This window comes from Notolepis coatsorum, assembly GCF_963971535.1.
Source record: "Notolepis coatsorum genome assembly, chromosome: 9".
NCBI lineage: Eukaryota > Metazoa > Chordata > Actinopteri > Aulopiformes > Paralepididae > Notolepis > Notolepis coatsorum.
This window is the reverse complement of record NC_140173.1, coordinates 52,733,817-52,757,613: the sequence shown is the minus strand read 5'-3', so window position 1 is coordinate 52,757,613 and position 23,797 is coordinate 52,733,817. Positions and strand designations below refer to the sequence as shown.

Here is a 23,797-nt window from a genome sequence, read left to right as displayed (position 1 = left end):
TCACTGCCACGCTACCTGCCTACAGTCTGCTCGGCCGCCACTGGAGGTCGCTGGTTCTCACGTTCCCAACGAACCCATTGACCTTTCCGATATCCCGCCAATTTATCATGATCTAGAGGCTGTTTTTAGTAAACAGCATGCTCTCTCCTTGCCAACCCATCGCCTGTACGACTGTGCCATTGACCTGCTCCCGGGAGCCCCGCTCCCCGCTAGTCGCCTGTTCAATCTCTCGCGCCCGGAGAGGGACTCCATGGAGAAATACGTCCACGAGTCCCTGGCCTCTGGCATTATCACCCCCTCCTCCTCTCTTGTCGGCGCTGGTTTCTTTTTCGTTTCCAAGAAGGATGGCTCCCTTCACCCCTGTATTGACTACCGTGGCCTCAACAAAATCACGATCAAGAACAAGTACCCCTTGCCGTTAATTAACTCTGCTTTTGAACCCCTGCAAGGTGCCACCATTTTTACAAAGCTGGAGCTCAGGAATGCCTATCACCTCGTCCGTGTCCGGGAGGGGGACGAATGGAAGACAGCCTTTAAGACCCCGCTCGGTCACTTCGAGTACAAGGTAATGCCCTTTGGGCTGACCAACGCCCCTGCTGTCTTCCAGGCCCTTGTCAATGACGTTCTCCGTGATGTCCTTAACCGCTCTGTTTTTGTTTATTTGGATGACATTCTGATTTTTCCCCGCTCTATGGAAGAGCACGTCCAGCATGTCCGCCGGGTCCTCCAATGCCTGTTGGAGAACAAGTTGTTCGTCAAGGTGGAGAAGTGTGAGTTCCACGTCTCCTCCTTCGGGTTCCTCGGCTACATAATAGAGGGCGGCCAGATCCGGGCGGACCCAGAGAAGATCAAGGCAGTGTCAGACTGGCCCAGACCCACCAATGTCAAGCAGCTCCAACGCTTCCTGGGATTTGCTAACTTATATCGGCGTTTCATCAGGGACTACAGCCGGTTCGCTGCACCCCTTACCCAAATCACTTCGCCCTCCGTGCCCTTCGTCTGGTCTGCTAAGGTGGACTCCGCCTTCTCCGAGCTGCGTAGGCGCTTCACCTTCGCGCCCATCCTCGTCCAGCCGGACACGTCCTGCCAGTTCATAGTGGAGGTGGACGCCTCAAGTACCGGGATAGGGGCGGTCCTCTCCCAGTGCTCCGCTCTCGACCAGAGACTACACCCCTGCGCCTTCTTCACTCGCCGCCTGCCCCCGGCGGAGGTCTACTATGATATTGGGAACCTGGAGCTCCTGGCAGTCAAGCTGGCCTTGGAGGAATGGAGGCACTGGCTGGAGGGCTCAGAGATCCCCTTCCTGGTCTGGACGGACCATAAGAACCTCACCTACGTCCAGACGGCCAAGCGCCTGAACTCCCGCCAGGCCCACTGGGCGCTGTTCTTCGGCCGGTTCAATTTCACCCTGACCTACAGGCCAGGCTCCAAGAACATTAAGCCGGACGCCCTCTCCCGGCAGTTTGTCCCCGAAGGGGGCCCTTCACACCCTGACACCATCCTCCCCTCTTCCTGCTTGGTGGCTTCCACCACCTGGGAGATCCAGTCCGTCGTCCGAGAGGCCCAGCGCGCCCAGCCTGATCCAGGTAACGGCCCACCTAACCGGCTTTTTGTCCCCGACCATGTCCGCTCCCAGGTGCTCCAGTGGATCCACTCCTCCCGGTTCGCCTGTCATCCTGGGGTCAACCGTACCCTGTCCCTACTGAAGCGGCACTTCTGGTGGGTCTCCATGAGGGAAGACACCCACGCCTTCGTCCTTGCCTGCACCATCTGTGCTCGTGGGAAGGCTTCCCACCGACCACCTGCCGGGCTCCTCCGTCCGCTGCCTGTTCCTGGCCGGCCCTACACAGTCATTCTCACCATTGTCGATCGGTTCTCGTAGGCCGTTCACTTTGTCGCTCTACCCAAACTTCCCTTTGCTTCAGAGACTGCGGACCTGATGGTGCTCCAAGTCTTCCGCCTCCATGGGATCCCGGTGGACATCGTCTCCGACAGAGGGCCTCAGTTAATCTCCCAGGTCTGGAAGGCCTTCTGCCAGGCCCTGGGGGCCACGGTCAGCCTCTCCTCCGGATACCACCCGCAGACCAATGGCCAGTCGGAGCGGGCCAACCGGGACCTGGGGTCCGCCCTGCGTCACGACCCGGGACCCCTCTGGCTGGAGCGCTTTCCTGCCATGGATCGAGTACGCCCACAACTCCTTGTCCTCCGCTGCCACAGGTCAGTCTCCCTTCGAGTCTTCTCTGGGCTACCAGCCTCCACTGTTCCCTACCCAGGAGGAGGAGATCTCATTACCCTCGGTGCAGGCGCACCTTCACCGCTGCAGGAGGATATGGGAGGACACCAGGGCCGCGCTGCTCCGCTCCGCTGACCAGAATCGCCGCTTTGCCGACCGCCACCGGACCCCGGCCCCCGACTATCAACCAGGTCAGATGGTTTGGCTCTCGTCTCGGGACCTGCCTCTAAGATCAGTTTCCCGGAAACTCACCCCCCGTTTTGTTGGCCCTTACAAAATTCTGTCTGTCATTAACCCCTCAGTCGTCAAGACTCCAGCTTCCCTCCCATATGCGCATTCACCCCTCATTCCATGTCTCCCAGCTGAAGCTGGTGGTCTCCAGTCCTCTGTCTCCCCCAGCTCCGGAACCTCCCCCTCCGCTGATCATAGACGACCATCCTGCCTACACCGTCCGGTAGTTACTGGCCGTGCGTCGTCGCGGCCGCGGCTTCCAGTACCTGGTGGACTGGGAGGGCTACGGCCCGGAGGAGCGCAGCTGGGTCTCCCACCGGATGGTCCTGTGTCCTGACCAGGCCATGTGAGCGGATCGGAGCGTGAGCGGCGCGGGGAGCGGAGCGGGCGGTTTTGACGTGAGCGAGGAGTGGGTTTTAAAATGGGTCGGTGCGACGTCCGGAGCGAGAGTTCTCCTCCGCTCCAATCCACTCCGGGCCGCTCACACAGTGGTTTAACACTGATGTAATAATATACATGTAGTACAATGCCAAAGCAACAGATGGCGATGTACAAACATGAAGGCCATTTTCAACCAATGAGAATTGAGAAGGGTGAACCTGTGATATCCTGTTCAGGCTTTGTCACTCACAGGATGTTAGAAAAGTATCGACGCCATTGTTGTTGTCGTTAGCTTACATGCTAACGTTAATGGCAGCGACCATAGCATTGTGGCTCGGCTAACTATCATCGCTTAATAGAGCTAGTGAATGGATAAACAATGTTATTTAACATTGCAGAATGGGTACAATTACAATGCGGCTCAATACAAACAATTGTTAAGGGGCCCAGGGGGTGTAGACTGTTGTAGTTTGAGCTAATTTACATCATGCTCCAAAAGAAAAGAAAAAAAAAGAAAAAAAAGCCGAGCGATCTGGCGCGGGGAGCGGGGAGTGCTCGATTCAAGGTGAGCGGTGAGGGAGCTGAGAGCGACTTGGGGACGGGGTCAACATGAGCGATTAGCGGAGCGGACCAAGCTTTAAAGAGCGAAGAGCGGATTTCTCGGCCGCGCCGATCCGCTCACGTGGCCTGGTCCTGACCTCATCCGGGACTTCCATCGGGCCAACCCTGGCAAGCCTGGAGGGTCGCCAGGAGGCGTCCATAGAGGGGGGGGTCCTGTCATAATCATGGCGAGAGCCTTCCTCACCCCTCCTCCTTCCACACCATCACAGCGAAAGCCTTCCTTACCCCTCATCCTTCCACACCCTTATATGGGCAGCATCCAACCCCAGCATTCCCACGCTGCCAGAGGGACATCAATCAGCGCGGCTGTGAGGGATTCCCTCATCAACAAACCCCTACATCAGCCCATGGATCCTGCTCTCCCTCGCCACAGTGTTAACCTAACAACCTAGGTACGACGACGCACACTAGCCTTGCTACTCTGTCCTTGTTGCCTGCCTTGTCCTAATATTTGTTCTCCCTGTGCCCAGGACCACCGCTCCCGAGCTAAGCTGTCTCCCGAGACACCACCCGCCTGGACACTCCTGTGCTGCATGAGGAGTGCACCTGCTCGCGTCTATTTGTACATTCCTGTACTGTCAAACATGTCTGCTTGGTGCCTACAATTAAAACCAACCTAAAACGCTCCATTCTCTCTCCTCCTGTGTTCTGCTATTGGGCTCCGCCACTGCTGCCCTAACAGGTATGGGATATGTACAGATCAGTGGAGGTTTCTCTATGACAACACGTGAAACACAAATTCACTCATAATTCATAATTATTATTAATTTACATATATATATATTTTCTTTTTTAATTATTATTATATTTTTTTATTAGAAATGTTTTCCTCTGTAAAAAAATGCCAGTGAATTTATTTTTTTCTTAAAAAATTGCCAAAATTGCCAGCTCTGAGCAGGCCTGCACTGCAGTAATGACTGCAGTAATATTCGTGCAGAATATCTGCACAGGTTGACCCAATTTAAATAAATAATAAATAATAGCCAATCAAAATAGGCTATTAACTTCATCTAAGCACGGTCTGTGCAGTTAAACTCTTGCCATTGAATGGGGGATTGAATGATTGACAGCCTTGACAATCCAATAATACACGAAGGATGAATGATTGGCAGCCTTGAAAATACTTCGGTCCTAATGTTGGTGCAAAGTTTAATTTAGCCTGTGTTGTTATAGCTGTACAGCTTACTAAACTACTAGCTTGCTATGTTTCGCACAGTCAAAACGGGTCCAGCTGCAGGTTCGGAAGTTAGGTTTAGCGCGGGCCAATCTCAAGTTTCTCAAGTTTCTTTATTAGTTGTCATACAGAAGTACAGAATACTTGTATACAAAATGTAACAGAAAGAAGCATTTTGTATAAAAGTATTCTGTACTTCTGTATGACAACTAATAAAGAAACTTGAGAAACTTGAGATTGGCCAGAGCTAAACCTAACCTCCGAACCTGCAGCTGGACCCGTTTTGACTGTGTGAAACATAGCAAGCTAGTAGTTTAGTAAGCTGTACAGCTATAACAACACAGGCTAAATTAAACTTTGCACCAACATTAGGACCGAAGTATAAACCAGCAACTGAGCAACATGAAGAAGTGGACTTATGCATCTGGATCAGAAAAAAAGTTGTGGATGAAAAAGTAAGTAGGCTACAGTGTTTGTAAAAGCTTGTATGCTAACAGTAGCTAGCCAGCTTAGCCTACATCACAATGATGATCACCAAGCTAACTTACTGTACACACTGTAGGGCTGGGCAATTAATCAAAACAGAATTGCGATATCGATTCATAGACCTATGCAATCTCATTTCTAAGTTATGACGATTTATTTTCTTTTATTAAAAAAAATGTATAATTTTTTTTTTTTTTTTACTTTTTAAATTATTTTATCTGGGTTGAACATGATTTGTGGAACTCCCTCTGGTGTTGTGGTCATGGTATTCACTGACCTTTGGGAAGTATTTCGACATGCACATGGGTATCTTAGTGGTGTAGTGTATCTTGTAGACCAGGCCCATTGCAAGTTGCTGTACTCTGTTGTCTACTCTAAGCCATCCTAGGTTGTCAAAGTGGGCAGGGGTGAGGTGGGTTTTAGGAGTAAGGTCAAGCAGTAGTCTGACCAGTTTGTTTTGTGATGTTTGTAATCTTGTTTTTAGTGCCTTTGAGGTGCTTTGGTACCATGAAGCAAGCATAGTTGTAGTACCCTTGAATGAGTGCTCCTGTTAGAGTCTTCAAGGTATTCTTGTTTACCAGAGAGGAGATCCGGTACAGGAATCTAGTTCGTTGGTTGACTTCGTTTTATTACATTGGATCCCATTTTGTCACAGGAAAGATTTGCCTCTATAGGATGGAACCCAGGTAGGTAATTTCATCTTTCCTTTAAGATAAGATAAGATATTCCTTTATTGATCCCCTTGGGGAAATGCAGGCATCATAGCAGCATGGGGGAAGGGGGGGGGGGGGGGGTACAGGTAGTGAAAACAACACAAGCAGTGTAAACAAATAGGTCAATATAATTGACTATCTAACTAACTGAAATATATTTTCACAGTGTCACATAAGGTGTAGTATGCATAAGGTAGTGTTATAATTTACTATCTAACTAACTGAAATATACATTATTCATTATTCACAGTATCACAGTATCCACATAAGGTGCAGTATGCATAAGGTAGTGTTATTGTCCTACTTGGGTTCCTATTAGTTCTAGGTCGATGTCTGGCAGCAGTCCCTGCCCACTGTTGTGGAGCCTGATGGTCACTGGTATGAAGGACTGTCCGAGGCGGTTAGTTGAGTGTCGGGGGGGGTATGAGTCTGTGGCTTCCTTGTCACCTTCACCTAATATGTTTTGATCTGGTCAGGTGCGCTGTCACCTAATATGTTTTGATCTGATCAGGTGCGCTGTCACCTAATATGTTTTGATCTGGTCAGGTGCGCTGTCACCTAATATGATTTAATCTGGTCAGGTGCGCTGTCACCTAATATGATTTCATCTGGTCAGGTGCGCTGTCACCTAATATGTTTTCATCTGGTCAGGTCCGCTGTCACCTAATGTTAATATGTTTTCATCTGTGTCCACTGACCACTGACACACAGTGGGGGATGTTTTAAAAATATAATTTAATATATAATATAATATAATATAATAATTTGTGCTTCACCTAAAAATTTGGTCAGCAGCCTCCACTGGTACAGATATAGATAGTATCTACAGATATGTAAAAACGATTATATGCAGGTATGTACAGACAGATGTGGATAGATATATATATATGGTAATAATAAATATATATAAATGGTATATACAGCATTATTATATACAGTTATATGGCTTATGCAGGTGTACAAATAGGTATATAGATGGATTATACTGTATATTCAGACAGATATGGATATATATATATACTATGCAGTAATATAAATATATAAATGTATATATGGTATATACAGCACTGTACATGCTATCATACAGAGTTATAAGGCCTGCATCAAGTTACACCCTTTTTTAGTTTGTTGTCTACTGTAGGTCAGGGTTTTGAAACACAGCCGCCCATATGTAGTGAGGGAATCTGATGAAATGTAAAGTCACAACACTCTAAGCTTTGGTTTCTACCTCTGGCCACACACATGGCATGTTGGAACATGCAGAGCCTTCTTTAAGTACCTCTTTAACTGTTGTTTAGTGCAAAATTATGCACGTTTGACTAATCAGATTGCCTTGTGATAGACACCTGTTGGCAGCCGCTCATATCCGCGAGTCATCTGTGAGACCAACACAGTTCAAAGTTTCGGGAGTTGCATGTAAACCTTCACAGACCTTCACTCACATTCTGCTCTAGGGACAGATATCTCCTGCGTGCAGCCCTATGCAGATGCGTTGGGACATGCAAAACATGCTGAATATACTGTAAAGAAGATGACACATTCCTGTGTGTAACTAGTTTGGGCACAGACACATAGGGCTAGATCCACAAAGAATGGATTGCACGGTGCTAATTGCACCCTTACTTACAATTCATTATGAATTGAAAATGGGGGACCCTCACCTGCCCGGTGATTGATTTAATGAAAATGTTATTAACAGATTGCAGAATGGGTACAATACAGTACGGCTCAATACACACAATTGTTAAGGGGATGCAGACCAGAGAAAGACTTTCGTCTTTTTTACATCAGGGTCCCCCATTTTCAATTCATAATGAATTGTAAGTAAGGGTGCAATTAGCACCGTGCAATCCATTCTTTGTGGATCTAGCCCATAATCTAAAAGTATAAAAATCTGAGTCTGGGATATCAAATACTGCAGCAGGTGAATTCACAGCATTAAGTGTGCGTGTGTTTGCTTCAGTGGCCAAGGCAAGCCAATCCTCACTTCGGCACGCCGGAGGGCGTAGCGTACAGTGGAGATCCACCCTACATTGTGCTATTCCAATGATCTGTGACAGTTAAGTCAACATCTATAATAAACATAGATAATGTCTCCCTAAAGCTGTAAATCAAGAGCATGACACTATTTGGAGTTAGTCCATTGGCAATGAATTAGTGAATGACTTCATGGGACTTCACTGACTGAATTTTGTGTTTGAGCTACTGCATCAAAACGGAGCTTATTGCTCTGAATCCTAAAATGTACAGTACCCATATCCCAGTAAAGTCACCATGAGGACTGTCGACCTAGAAGTCGTTCCATTATTCAGTCTATTGAGTAGCTCCAGGAATTCTTCTATTCAGGAACACTTCTATTCAGGAACACTTCTATTATATTCCTCTATACAGCCCCTCGATGACATCATCGCTACAGTCTTTTCTCCCTGGTTTTCTGTACAATATTATAGAAATAAAAATAACATGTGAATTCTATTTTAGGGTGGATTTTTTCCCTTTAACGAGAGGACAGGAAGCAGTTGTTGAAGTGGAATCTGGAAAATACTAATCTTTCTACTGAAATGTGTTTTTTGTAAGTAATTATTCAATCTATGATCAAACTTACTGTAGCTGAACAACAGAATAAAGCAGGGGTCCTCCCCCAGAAAATTGTGAGCGTCAAACACTTAATTTCCTGCATGCTGGTGTACTTTTATGAGAGGCACGTCTGCAAGGTTGAGATGGTATGGTCCTGTAGGGGTGTCTGTCTGATGGTACGGTCCTGTAGGGGTGTCGGTTAATATATACAGGTAAGAAATATATAAATGTTTTGATCTTTTGGGGAGGGGCTTGTCTTTCATATTAGCTATATTTTTTGAGGGGGACAAATTTACCTCGTCTCAATATTGAGGGGGACATGTCCCCTGCACCCCCCCGCCCCCCCTTAAACCTGCACCTATGCGTAGACGTATCACATGACTCACTCGTCGCTCCAGGCCCCGGTCCACTCCACCTGCCCCCAGGGGTTCCTCACCCTGATCAGCTGCAGCGTGGCTCCCTTGAACTCCACCTGGACACAGGGACGACCAGCCTCAATCAGATACACCACACAAGAGGAACACCCAGCATCCCACTAAGGGGCTAAACCACCTAAACCCTTCTGCTGTATGTCAAGGTCATGGATGTCTTTTCATCCCACACTGAGTGCTACAGTAGATCCACAAAGAATGGATTGCACGGTGCTAATTGCACCCTTACTTACAATTCATTATGAATTGAAAATGGGGGACCCTGATATAAACAAGACGAAAGTCTTTCTCTGGTCTGCATCCCCTTAACAATTGTGTGTATTGAGCCGTACTGTATTGTACCCATTCTGCAATCTGTTAATACAATTTTCATTCAATCAATCACTGCGCATCACCAGAGAAAGACTTTCGTCTTGTTTACATCAGGGTCCCCCATTTTCAATTCATAATGAATTGTAAGTAAGGGTGCAATTAGCACCGTGCAATCCATTCTTTGTGGATCTAGCCCTGAGTCTTCTGGTTCTGGCTCCGTCTTGAATGGTTGATGTACAGACACTCAGCACACGGAAAGACACACACACTGTGCTTATAGTCTCTCTCTCTCTCTCTCTCTCTCTCTCTCTCTCTCTCTCTCTCTCTCTCTCTCTCTCTCTCTCTCTCTCTCCAGAGGGAGTAAGGACAGACTCATCCTCTGAAGTACTGGAGGAATGTGGGGACTGAGGGACTGAGCGTGGTCATATCTTTAGACACACACACGCGCGCATACACACACACACACACACACACACACACACACACACACACACACACACACACACACACACACACACACACACACACACACACACACACACACAGTGGTGGATTACAGTACAGTACAGGTGCTTTCTTTCTGCTTCCTCTATGTATCAGCTGCTGGTGGACAACATTTGAACTGTATTGTTAAGATACTGTAAACTCGGCCACCTTTTGACATCCCATGATTAAGTGCTTCCCTCTTTCAGGACTTGACTTGTCAAAGTGATTTCCTTTAAAGATCCAATCCGTGATCCATACATAAAGAAAGGGGTAGCCCCACCATTACAACAACAACAAAATAAATAGGAATGGAGATTGACTGAGCTAATACAAGGACTAACAGTAGACAACAGATCAATATGAAGTTTAAACTGTATTGGGTGTATGTTGGTGTTGTAATAGGTTTATATTAGGGATGTCCGATATTATCGGCCTACCGATATTATCGGCCGATATTGGCATTAAAATGTAATAGGCTATAGGAAATTATCGGTATCGGTTTTCCAAAAGAACTAAAAAAACTAAAATGTATTTAACCTTTATTTACCCAGGCAAGCAAATAAGAACAAATTCTTATTTTATTTATTGTCAAAAGTATGCATAATGTTGTGTTAATTCCACGACAAGAGATATGTAATGTTAATTACCTGAAATGATGGGGGGGGGGACCCCGCATATATCAGTATTGGTTGATATCGGTATAAGAAATTAAGAGTTGGACAATATTGGTATATCGGATATCGGTAAAAAAGCCAATATCGAACATCCCTAGTTCTGTATCGTTAGTGGCTTAGCTTGGCATCACACTGCACTATCTCGCGTACGTGCACGCGTACTGAATAAACCACAAATGTACCTCTAATACCAGTATTAGTCTGACCACACCCCTCATCAGCTTACCTTCATAAGCAGGTGTGTGGTCACCTGCTCTCCTCCTTCTCGCTTTCACCACAAGGAAGAAGTGCCTCGGTAGATCCCCACACTTGACACCATGATGGAAGAAAGGTTTAGGAGCAGCTTTGGGAAACAAGGATACGTTGACATCATATCTTTATTTTCTCTCTCACAATTTTTCGAGAAAATACGGCGATATTGTCTTCGTACTGGAGTGTCTAGAAGATGATGATCATTCTAAAAACCCTCCACCGGTTTTCGTATTGGGAGCACGCCGCTGCATGCTTCTCAACTGCAGTTCCTTGCTGTGTTTGTTGGGGTGAAACCTGTCAGGCCACAGCTGAACTGTCGGACATGCCGCTGTTGTGAGAAGCGGTGCGTTCCAGGTTGGGTGAGTAGTGTTTGCTGGCGGGCTCCACTTGTCTGTTAGTGCTATGGGGGCTACTTGACAAAGTTTATGGAAACCGGCCCCAGGCTAGGGTCCTTTGTTCAGCCACCTAGGCGACAGGAGACCTTGGTCTGAAGACCATTATAGTTTTAACTAGTGGGCCGCGACCATTGACACTGGTGATCCCTGTGTGTTTTGGACGAGTGGATTCTCTCTGTCACCGTGTTAAGGCCCCATCTTTCATATCCAAATGAGAGTATTCCTTCACGAGGGGATATGTGCATGTAATGTGCGATAGCGGCAGATTCATGTTCAAAGTCAGCTACACAGGCCAGTTGGTACTGTGCTGATTCCGTCGGATGTGGTAAAGTCACCGTTGTGAAGCGGTGTTGACATCTTGTTTTCTCTTTTCTCTTAAAAAGTGAGGAGAGGTTCAGAACGGCGGCCTGTCTGGGTGAGTGTTATGTCATTGTTTACATGTTCATAGCTTACGGTTAGCCAGTCAGCTGTTAACTGCTGCGTTAGCCTGCTGGATCGCTGCATGGCCTGCTTAGGGCCTACTATTAGCCAGTCAGCTGTTAGCTGCGGGGCTAGCATGTCGTGGTCGCTAGGTAACGTTAGCTTGCTGCTATGGCCATGGCCTGGCGCGGGGTAGCTTAGCTTCTCGCGAGCCGCCGTGAGCTCGCTTCTGATCGCGTGCGTCGTTAGATCGGCGTCTCGCGAGCAGAAGCAGTAGCACCCGAACGGTTGGAGCGACCGTTAGCTTGATGCTATTCTGTTGAACGTGCTTTGATTTTAACATGTTTTACACTCTTGACCACGACGTCATCCTTGACAGGGGATGTTTCGTCGACCCTGCCCTGAGCCAGGACGGCAAGGTTGCATCAACAGGGGACTGTAGTGCGGGTTGGGGCGGTGACGCTGCCCAGTTCGGACAACACAGGAGCGGCTGTGTTTCCTACGGTGTCTGTGACTGCACTTCGCTGATCTGCGTTCCGGGTAGGAACGGGGTTGACCAGACCTCATAACACGTCTTCTGGTTTTACTTTGCTAAATGTATTGTGAATAACGGTGTTTTTCCCAAAACGTGTGTTGCTACAATGCATTTAGGATACGTTGCGGGTTATGTGTGAGCTGTTTTGTCACTGGCAGTTAGCTTCTCCGTGCAAACGGGATGTAATGATCTGGTTGTTGTGTGAGAAACACGGCCGTGTACTCACAACTAAGGTAACTAACCTATGAAGCTATGCTTGGTGACAAGTGAGTAAAAGAATGTTCTTTCTCAGACTGTAATGACAATGAACAGTGTGTTCACACATTAACAGGTTTTCCTGTTTTAACTGGCCGTATTGAGGGTAAAATAGGAGGATTGTGTTTCCCCCTCCGGTTCCCTGGGGACTTTTTCATCCTCCTGTCAGACATGTTGTGCATTAATTGTGTCTTTTGTGTGGTAGGGATGCGATGTAACTCTTAGCTTGATTGCTGAGGTTGTGCTAAATCTGCTGGAGAAACTTATTTCCTAAAGGGAAATTGGTTTGGTTGCTGTCATGTGTGCTTAGCAAGGCCTGTGGTCGATACTAATCAAGAATGATGTATTCTCTCATTGTGAAAAAAACGGCGTTCCTCTGTTGAGTGTTTTTTGCCATTTTTTGTAGGTGATGATGGGTTGTGTGTGTCATGTGACCTACAACTGGGTTGTACTGGCCACAGAAGCACATGTGTATGTTGGACCGGGGTTCTTAGAGCCCTCTCTATTCTGTGTTTTTCCTTAGTAAAAATCAGATAGCAGGTTAGCTCATGCGCTGTGTGGAGCTGTGAAACGCTTCATAGAGCTGACTATGACTGTGTCATATTCTCTTTTTGTCGTTACATCGTATCATGGGTGTGGGGTCGTAAAGGGGTGAACTGGTAACCTTTCCTCTCCCCATTGTTCTGTCGGTCAGGGGTACACCCCCTGTCCTTCAAGGTTCCCGTCACGTGGCTGTTCGGCACGTTACGGGGGGGGGGGGGGGGGGGGTGGGGAGGGAGTTCCTGGTCCCACGGCCTGGTATATTGGGCGTGTGCACCGCAGGAATTCCCCCGCCATAGAGTACGTCACCGTGCGCGTCTCTGTTGGTAGGACTTCCGTGTGCTGTTCAGGTCCATGTGATGGATCTGTTTTCAGGGGGGGGTGGTCAGGGCTCCTCCTCACCAAGCGCCTATTCAGGCCTTCTGTGAGTTCGGACTCCTTCTTCCATGTGAGGAAGCCTCCATCAGAGTACAGAGCCTTCCTCCTCAGATTGTCAAAGTGAGTGGACCCTCTAGAGGGGTCCTTTTTCTATTGTATGTATTCGATTCAATTCGTTTATTGAGTGTGTATGGGTTCAGTGCCTCTTCCCCGGAGGCCCTAAAACCAGTTTTTTACATGGCTCAAGGTGCAATATATTCTTTTCAATCTGTACAGCTCGCGTGGTAAGTCTCTCTGGGGATCCCCGTCTCTTTCCTATGGGAGGGTGGTGGGATGTAAAAATGTGAACATTTTTTACCCCGGCTGTGTAGACTGGGATACATACTGTTGATGCTTCCTTCTTTCTATTCCAGAAGTGTTGGAGTTAGGGAGTGTCACACCCCTCTTGTCGTTCCCCTGGGCGCCTTGGGGATTCAATGACAGGTCTAAATAGCCTGTTCATTGATGGGGGTGTGTCCCGACGCACGTATAGTGCTAGCTCGCTGTAAACAGGCGATTGACTGGCACGCCTTGGTTGCTTGTGGTTGAAACAGCGTTTTTATAAAGCAACTGAGATGGGGGTTTTTCCTCTTCCGACGACCACATCCCATGACCTGGGTGGGTTGTCGACGGATTCTCGTTCATGTCTGGGGGATGATGACGGGATGGATCTGAACATATGTGGTGGGGTCTCACGCCCTTGGGGTGGGCCACCAGGCGCGGTTCGTCCGAACGTCTGGGTGGCGCCTTCTTTTCATGTTAAGATCAACACGCATATCTGCCCTTCTCCTGGAGTAGGCATGTCGGCGTGGTTAGGGCACGGGACTGGTTCTGGTCACGCTGGTCCAGATCAGTTGAACCCGTTGTCCGCCGGGGATGCAGATCTGCTGTTCTGGTACCCTGAGGGACTTGGGTTTTTTTCAGGGGGAAAAATGCCAGGTCGGTCTGGGTGTCACAGGGTTAAGCGCTATGGAGACCCTGGTTGGGTATGTTTTTACTCAGCACTGTCGTCATGGCTTACAGCCATGCCATTCTGTACGCGCTCGATCTCGTCGGATCTCGGCCGCTACACAGGTTGGTCCTGGTTAGTACTTGGTTGGGAGACCGCCTGGGAATACCAGGTACGGTGTGCTTAGGGGCTGGTTCTCCATTATTTTTCGCTCCTCTCTCACGCATGGCGAAGAGGGGCCTGTGGGGGTGGTTTTTTGACCTCCTCTGGTGACCCTGTGCTTCCCGTACCGCCAGGCCCGGTCCGAAGTGATGTTTGCGACCCGTAGGCCTGGGTTAACCCTTTTTTGAAAACTGAAACACTTGTACTGCGGTATAGCCGGTGTATACCCGCAGGTGTGTTTTGGAGTTTTTTCTTGAGGGGTTATAGGAACAACCACCGCATTGGGTAACACCGAGGTGGTTGGTTCCCTGGTGTGTTGGTGCAGTGTCAACTCCCGGGTTCACCGTTTGAGGGTGCCCCTGCACGTTCATGACGTCTGCCAATCGTGTCAGCCTTCTCTGCCTCGACCCCTCTGGGTGGGGGTTTTTAAATGGAGGCTTGGTCATGCAACAACGCCAGCATACGCCCCTTCCGCCGGGGCAGCTGTGTTCAGCTGTCCCCTCTGGCGCCTGTCTCGTCCGCAGTCTCCAGGCTAGGGTTAACAGCCTGTTGCCTGGTTTTTCCCCGGTGCGCTGCCTGCTTCCGTTGGTTAACCTTTTTTGTGGGCTTACGGCCATGCTGACTGTCTGTTCTGCAGGGTTAGTGTGCCAGGCGGTGTACTGTTGGGGGGACGGGGCCCGCTCGGCTTACGGCCATACCGACCTGAACACGCCCGATCTCGTCCGATCTCGGAAGCTAAGCAGGTTCTGGCCTGGTTAGTACTTGGTTGGGATACCGCCTGGGATTACCAGGTGCAGTAACTGGGGGGCCTTTGTCCGAATACACTGGCGATGTGGGGGGCGGGGCACTACGTGCCCACCTGGTGGGGTCTTGATGCTGGCATCATGGACTTCTCCGGGCCCCCATTCCAGGGAGTCCAGTCCTTTTGGTGGGTCTGGGTCTTCCTTCGCGCTCCGCTGCTACGGCCTTGCCACGGGGTTGGGTTGGCCCTTGACCCCGTGATTCTGGGGGCAGTAACGAGGTGGTTTTTCTCCGTTCGTTCCCGGGTGGCATGCGGGTTGTGCGTGTGTGTAGTCGTGGGGTCAAGCCACGGCTGCTCACCCTGTGCGTTGAGTGCTTGAGTGCCTCTTCGCACGGTCGGGTCCGTCGCCTTCCCGTGACGTCCCTAATAGGGGGGCTACCCGCCATTAGGGGGGGTCGGGGGGGCTCGGCCCTCCCTGTTCTGATGGTTGTGGGGGGGCTGTCAGCGGGGTGTATTTGTCAGCCAGTGGCTCCGCTTGGCCTCCCTTGTGCAGTGTGATGCCAAGCTAAGCCACTAACGATACAGAACGATAGGTTATGACTATAACCAAGTTCTGTTAGTTAGGGGCGATGCTTGGCATCAGACGGCCGCTGCAGCCCTTGTCCTCACCTTGTGGTGAAAGCTTGGGAAGGAGGAGAGCAGGTGACCACACACCTGCTTATGAAGGTAAGCTGATGAGGGGTGTGGTCAGACTAATACTGGTATTAGAGGTACATTTGTGGTTTATTCAGTACGCGTGCACGTACGCGAGATAGTGCAGTGTGATGCCAAGCATCGCCCCTAACTAACAGAACTTGGTTATAGTCATAACCTATCGTTTATATACATTGGTCTGGAGTAAAACAGACCTACGTATATTTTGATTCATGCCGGTGTATAAAAGCTCCAAATAGCATGTTGTCCATCTACAAATATATTTTTCTTCTGAATGCATGTGAATATAACCAAATGTTTAAAATTTGGGCCTGATTGGACCCAATCAGTACAAAGGCGAGTCATAATCTTTACTTTAATGAGGTGTCTATCAAGGCAGGTTACCGTATCTGCTCCGGTCACAGAGTAGGCGTGGCCTTTCACAAGCTTGCTGGACGTAACGGCTTCCGAGTCCGCAGTGCTGGTGATCTGTGAGGGGAAGGACATGATCTCAAATGCCACCATACACCACGACCATGACAAATATGCTGCTGATGAAAACTATACAAACTATACAATGAAGGACAGGAGAGTAACAGGGAGAATACTTTGTTGAACTTGACCTTACTCTTTAAAAACATTTTAATTGCTTATTCTTTGTACTTATTGTACAATTCATTTTGCACTAATTATTGTATTAATAATGTGTGCTTCTTATTCTTAGATCTGTTGTCTGGGCCTTTTTTTAACCAGGCAGGTCAATTAAGAACAAATTCTTATTTACAATGACGGCCTGGCGAGAGGACAGAAGGGCCTCTCGAAGGGTAACAAAAAAATTAAATAGAAAAGCGACAGATACATTACAGAGGTAAAGGAAATAATTAAAACACACATCAAACAAATAACCAAATAATATTACAAGGTTTGCCTTCAGCAATCCAAAATTTGGTTATTTGCTATGTTGGTGAAACTAGAACATGAGCTGTCCCTGCTGTTACTGATAAATCTGTTGTACTTGTTCAAGTTTCTTTATTATTAGTTGTCATACAGAAGTACAGAATACTGAAGGCCACTCTATCTGGACAGGAGCATCTGCTAAATGGCTCAAATATAAAAAGGTATTGTAGATTGAGACGAACGTCGATGGAGCATCCCAGCAGAGAGCCTCTTTCCAGGGCTTTTCTGATTATCTTGAAGAGGTTAGGTCCAGCTTTCCTCAGCTCATGGACCTCGGCGATGCCCCCGGTGAAGTCCTCGAACCCTTCTGTGGTGGAGCCTCCAGACAGGGCCTCGTAGCATCCGTTCAGCCTGGAGGTAGACGAAGACGGTCACTCAACACCTGGGACCCGTATTCACAAACATTCTCAGAACACGAGAGGCCTCCTAGTCCTAACCCAAGGAAACTATAAAAGAAGGAAGAGCCATCATGCCAGAATACCAGCGTTCTATGCTCTGCTTGGTGGCAGTTCTATTGAAGCCTGTATTAAAAATTTAAATATACCAGCTATCTGAGGAAATAAACATCAACCAATATATCAAACTTAATAACCTGTTTAAATGACAGCTCATAAACTATAGGAGATGGCTGATCCCATTCAACTCAATGTTGGCCGAAGTGAACGTTTCCACACTTGGCACCAATGCTCATTCAGACGCTACACAGTGACGTAATGACACTTCCTTCTTTTATAGTTTTCTTGTCCTGAGTAGGCTAAGGAATGGAATAACAATTCTTATTTTAGTGAATGAGTTGCCCTTTGCTACTTGTCTTTCAGCCACTGTCATTGGTTGATCATGGAAAATATCAACATGCTTGACATGTAGAAAGCAAGTAGAACAAAATAAAGAAAATCAATGATCACATAATTTAGTTTAGTATTATTAAAATATAATACTAATAATGTCAGCCATTTAAAACTCACATATTGTAGTCTAGCTATCTATAGCCCTTAACAAAACATCAGAAAACGTAGCTATTTATATTTTCATTATTTGGTTTATCACAAGCCCTTTGTAACTTACAGTGCAGCATAACAGCATAACTGAACATGCGTCCAATCAATTATCCTGACAATACTGTAGAAGCCTACTGTACACGTAAAGGTGCTGTAAGTGGTATTTTTTAGTTTGTTAAAATAAGTGCTCTACATGTTAAAATAATAGCTCTACACTCAGCCATCACTGATATAGAGTGTTTGGCCAGTAACATGGGTCTCCCAGTCCCTCCGCTCTGCAGTAAACAGGGAATACATTTTCTAGTATCCCGTTCACACTTTATCCAATCAAGAGAGAGAACTCCACACTGCAGAAATGGTCTGATGAAAATAAGAAATAAAAACAAATATGTGCTTGATACAAGTCAAATAATCTGAAAGCAGATTTGGCTTGGCAAGATTTCTTGAAATAAGTAAGAATATCTAGGATTCTCTCTACTGATTAGATAAAGTTGGAAGCGATACCAGGAAATGTATTTTGTGTTTACTGCAGAGTGGAGGGACTGGGAGACCAATGTTACTGACCAAACACTCTATATAATTCATGGCTGTCGGAATGTAGAGCTATTTAACACTTATTTTAATGAAAAGAATACCACTTACAGCACCTTTAAAATATTTAGTATTCATAGTTTTGTTAGTTGATGCATGTGTCCAAGGAAAGAAGATACATGGAGCTGTACATTTATTTTAGACTCATCTTAGGCTAGGCTAATGGAAGGTTATGATAATATATATGTAATAAAAATCACTAATGAATTGATAAAGTTTTCCAGTTGGCAATATCGTTAGCTTAGTATGTGTGTGTGTGTGTGTGTGTGTGTGTGTGTGTGTGTGTGTGTGTGTGTGTGTGTGTGTGTGTGTGTGTGTGTGTGTGCGTGCGTGCGTGCGTGCGTGTGTGTGTGTCAGGGCTGTTAATGAGAATAACAGAGAGGTTCTCATCCTAGAAGTTGGTTGCACGTTTGACTACAGTCTAGAGCAGGGGTAGGCAACCCTAGGCACACGTGCCTGCATAGGCACAGGGGGCAGCATTACATTTTTTTTTTTTTTTCTTTTTTTTTTTTGAAATATTATAGTGAAATATTTTGCACTGTTGTCGCATTTATCTTGTTGAAATCCTCCCACAGGTTCTTTTTACTACCACATATTTACTCTGATCCAGCGCCACCTTTGGCTGGAGCAGGCGCGTGTGCCGGAGAAGAAGAGGACTCCACTTCTGACGGCACCCCTCTCCGAGGGTGGACTATTCGGGTCGGCACTGCAGCTGATGACCTCAACCTGCAGGGAGATGCAGGAGGAGCGCTCCGTGCTCCAGCCTCATTTCCCCCCGCCCGATGTTGCCGGTGGAGTCAGACGGCCACCGTGTCGTCGAGGTTCCTCCGCCGTGGCCGCCGCTGCTACCACCGCCACTGCTGGACCTTTGGCGAAGAAGGCCAGGAGGAGAGAGGGCGCCTCCGCCACTGCAGCCGGCCCATCTACGCCCGGAGGTGACGGTAGGGATCGTCGTGACCAGCCGCCGATCGTTTACCGTCCCTCCGGGGCTCCACGGGGTGGAAAACCCCGAGCGGCTCGTGGCAGGCATTGCTAAGATAATTGACTTTTTCCCTCTGTGGTCCCCCCCTGTTCCCTTCCCGGCCCTACTATGATTTTGTTGAAAAATAAAGAGTCCCTCCTAAGGAGGGACTGTATTTTTTGTTAACAAACTGTGTGTTTATTCACCAAACATATGATGGGGATGCAACGTGTGAATCTTTCGCTAGTATGGGTTTGATAGGAGGGCTAGACTTTACTTTCATGTTAGAGCTTAAGCAAGGCCTGCAGCCTACACTCGGTTGAAAAAGGGTTTTTTCTGCCTCGACCTGAATCTTCACATAAAGGTAGAGGTTAGTTGTGTGCTCTGTTGCTTAAACAGTGATATTGAGCTGCAACACTATTGTGTTGGTTTGCAGTAATGCTCGTATGAAAACGTACTGCGGCTCAGCCGCTCTCTCTCTCTATCAGATTTGTCTGTGTCTTACAACAGGTTCGGGTTCACACATACACAACTTGGCCTTGCTATAAACCCTGTTCACAGATGTGTCTGTGGCTAGCGTGCATTGAATTAGCTTGCACTATTCATTAGCGTTGCTACTGAAGGTATCATTTGGCTGTTGTTGTTGTCGTATGCAAGGGTTGGGCTTGCGAGGGGGTACCGGATAAACCCCTCCTTCCCTCTTCTGATTGGTCAGGGGGTTATTGGACTCTCTTTTCATTCTGTCAGGGCCAAGCTGTTAGGCAGCTTGGCACGGGGGGGGGGGGGGGGGGTAAGGGTTTCCCAGACTCCGCACCTATCACAGGCGGTTGAGTCTTGGGTTTCCCCCCGTCATAGCAAATGTCGCTAGGCACGTTTCTATTGGACGACAGCTTCCGTGAGTTTAGACCTGTATGTAGGGTCTGTTGTTGTCAAGTTGTCGGGGCAGAGCGTAGGAACTTAATGTTCTACTACGCTCGATATACGTGTAACTTGAGTCGGTTGGTCACATGACTCAATGTTACCGCGACTTTTCAATCTATGGCTCACGTGGGAAGTCTCTCTGAGGAGTTCCGTCTCTCCTCTGTGGTGAGGGTGGCGGGATGTAAAAATGTAAACAATTTTTACCCTCGGCTGCGTCACGTGGGATTCATGTCAGTCGGTTTTTCTTTCTTTTTTAATAAAAAGGAGTGGAGAATATGAAGCACAACAAACTTCTTGTCGTTCTCCCAGGCGACTTGAAGGACCAATGTTGGTGTCTGGTTAGATTATCCATTGATGTGTTTGGGTCCCGACGCATACATAGTGCTGGCTCGGGGTGTTTCTGTTAAGAATCATACAGGAGGCTAGTACGCCTTTGCTCGTTATTAAAACAGCGTTTTTATAGGGCAACTGGGATGGGGGATTTTTTCCTATTCCGAGTGCCTGTTACTGGGTCTCGACGGATTCTCGTTCATATCTGGGGGATGTTAACGGAATAGATCAGAACATAGGTAGAGGGGTCTCACGCCCTTGGGGTGGGCCACTGAGCGCGGTACGAATGGGATTGTCTGGGTGGCGCCCTCTTTTCATGTTTTTGAATCGACACGCATACCTACCCCCTCTCCTGGAGTGGGCATGTCGGCGTGGTTAGGGCACGGGACTGGTTCTGGTCGCGCTGGTCCAGGTCAGTTAACCCGTTGTCCGCCGGGGATGCAGATCTGCTGTTCTGGTACCCTGAGGGACTTGTGCTTTTTTCGGGGGAAAAAATGCCGGGTCAGCCCGGGTGTCACAGGGTTAGGTGTTATGGAGACCCTTTGTTGGGTACACGTTGTACCTGGCACTATTATAAGGGGCTGGTTCTCCTTTCTTTCGCTCCTCTCTCACGCATGGCGAAGAGGGGGCTGTTGGGGTGGTCTTCTGGACCTCCTCTGGTAACCCTGTGTGCTTCCCGAGCCGCCGGGCCCGGTCCGAAATAATGTTTAGTTGAAACCGTAGGCCTGGGATAACCCTTTTTTTTCTTGAGGGGTTATAGGAACAACCACTGTATGTGGTGCCAAGAGGGTGGTTGATTCCCTGGTGTGTTGGAGCAGAGTCAACTCCCGGGTTACCCGGTTGAGTGTGCCCCTGCACGTTCATGACATCTGCCAATCGTGTCAGCCTTCTCTGCCTCGACCCCTCTGGGTGGGTTTTTTTTGATGGAGGCTTTGTCATGGTGCGCAACAATGCCAGCATACGCCCCTTCCGCCGGGGGGCTGTTTTCAGTTGACCCCTTTGGCGCCTGTCTCGTCCGCAGTGCTCCAGGCTCAGGTCTACAGCCTGCTGCCTGGTTTCCCCGGTGCGCTGCCTGCTTCCGTTGGTTAACCTTTTGAGTGCTTTACGGCCATGCTGACTGCCTGTGTTGCAGGGTCAGTGTGCCAGGCGGCGTACTAATGGGGGGAAAGGGCCCGCTCTTGGAGGGGCCCTGTCCGAATACGCTGGCGATGTGGGGGGCGGTGTCACTAAGTGACCGCCTGGTGGGGTCTTGATGCCTGGCGTCATTGACCTCTCCGGGCCCCCCTTTTTCCAGGGGATCCAGTCCCTTCAGTGGGCCTGGGTCTTCCTTCGCGCTCCGCTGCTACGGCCTTGCCACGGGGTTGAGTTTGCTCTTGACCCCGTGATTTTGGGGGCAGTAACGAGGGTTGTTCCTTCCGTTCGTTCTCTGGTGGCATGCGGGTTGTGCGTGTGCGTAGTCGTGGGATCAAGCCACGGTCTGCTCACCCTGTGCGTTGAGTTGCTCGAGTTCCTCTTCGCACGGTCGGATCCGTCTCCCTCCCGTCCTCCAATAGGGAGGGTATCCCTCCATTAGGGAGGGTCGGGGGGCTCGGTCCTCCCCGGTCTGATGGTTGTGGGGGGCCTCAGCGGGGTACATTTGTCGAGCTTCTGGCTTCCGCTCAGCTCCTCTTGTGCAGACTGACGCTGAGCGGAGGCCAGAATGAAATAGAACGTAAGGTTATGTATATAACCAAGTTCTATGAATTCTGGTGACGCTCAGCGTCAGGACGCCGCTGCGGCCCTTGATCTCGCCTTGTGGTGAAAGTTTGGGAAGGAGGCGAGTAGGTGACCACACACCTGCTTATGAAGGTAAGCGGATAGGGGTGTGGCCAGACTAATGTTGGTATGTAAAGGTACATTGTGGAATTTTTTATTCAGTGCATGTGCACGAAGTGAAGTCAGTGCAGACTGACGCTGAGCGTCACCAGAATTCATAGAACTTGGTTATATACATAACCTTACGTTAACGTTGGCTAAGTTAGCAGCAGGGATGGACGCCGTTGTGCAATCCTGGGGAAAGCCCTGGAGTCTTTGTAAATACATCTAATCTAATCGCATCTAATGTCCCGGGACATAACCTGAGATCTATAGGTGGGGCCTTGTTGGTTGTTCCAACTGTAGATCCCGACTGGTGATGAGAGCTCTACAGACAGGCCTCCCCGGGCTCACAGGAGTGCCTGCGGCTGCAGTTTGGGTGGGTTCTGGGAGTGGCCGTAGTAGAGAAAAAAAACGCATGTATGGAATTCCGTTTGTATTCATAACACAGAACAAGAATTTATTGTAGTGTAATTTTCTTATAACTTATGGTAATACATACAAAAGAAAGGCAACATGGTGTGTTTCTTTTACTAAGACGTGGGCAGTTATAGGTCTGATTTACCATGTTTTGACCATGAACATCCAGCTTTAAAAACAGCTTCTTCCCCACTGCCATACGGACACTGAACTCCCTGTAGCAACCCCCCCCCCCCTACCTCTGTTGCTATGGACATGGACATAAACTATGATATTGTGGTCTTTGTAATTATGTATTTATGTATTTAACTGCATGTATTATGTATGTATTGTATGAATGAATGAATGAATGAATGACCTTTATTTATATAGCACCCTTCACAGCACGAATGCACAGGGTGCTTTACACTACAGCTTAATATAAAAACACAATAAAAACAAAATCAGAAATAAATGACAACAACAACAAACAGCAGTTAAAAACAGTGAAACCAGATAGAAAAAGTAGAATAAAAGAATTTGGATAAAATCATGAGTCACTAATTAAAACAAAAACTATAGAACAGTGAGGACAAGAAAAAAAGTGCCTATGCATGACCAAAAGCCTGTCTGAACAAATGTGTTTTTAATTGTAAGTGATGTTCTATGTTCTATGTTGGAACAATGCTGTAACTGCACTGAAAACAAATTCCACCAGCCTGGCTGGGTGGTCATTAAAGAATCTAATCGAATCTAATCTAATTAACCCTTTTACCGTCTGTAGTGTGGTAGTGAACGGGTTAACCTTCGGTAGTGTGGTGGTGAAAGGGTTAACCTTCGGTAGTGTGGCAGTGAAAGGGTTAAAGGCTATGGTTGTGGCACTGTGACAGCCTGACAGACACATGACACAGCCACACAGGGCCACAGTTTGCACCAGGTATTCAGCCAGCGAGCCGAGGCCCAGCCTGTCGCTGAGTGACTGAATTAAGAAGCCGCCCAGATAGGAATTGTGAAACCTGCATATAATAGCCGGGACATACTGTAGGCTTCCCAATGTCTAGACACTGACACCTTATTTGTTTACTGTTGGGTTCTTCTGTCTGCGTG

General features: G+C 48.0%; 1 protein-coding gene across 1 annotated transcript in view; it reads right to left on the bottom strand.

Annotated features, from left to right (window-relative positions):
- LOC311234232 (calpain-2 catalytic subunit-like) overlaps nucleotides 1-23,797 on the bottom strand; it is a 62,100-nt gene that overhangs the window by 21,586 nt on the left and 16,717 nt on the right. The window contains exons 5-7 of the mRNA XM_084321360.1: nucleotides 16,819-16,987; nucleotides 16,085-16,168; nucleotides 8,803-8,888 (exon numbers count right to left, since the gene is read on the bottom strand). Of these exons, the coding sequence (XP_084177486.1) occupies nucleotides 8,803-8,888; nucleotides 16,085-16,168; nucleotides 16,819-16,987 (339 nt within the window). The remainder of the gene's footprint in view (nucleotides 1-8,802; nucleotides 8,889-16,084; nucleotides 16,169-16,818; nucleotides 16,988-23,797) is intronic.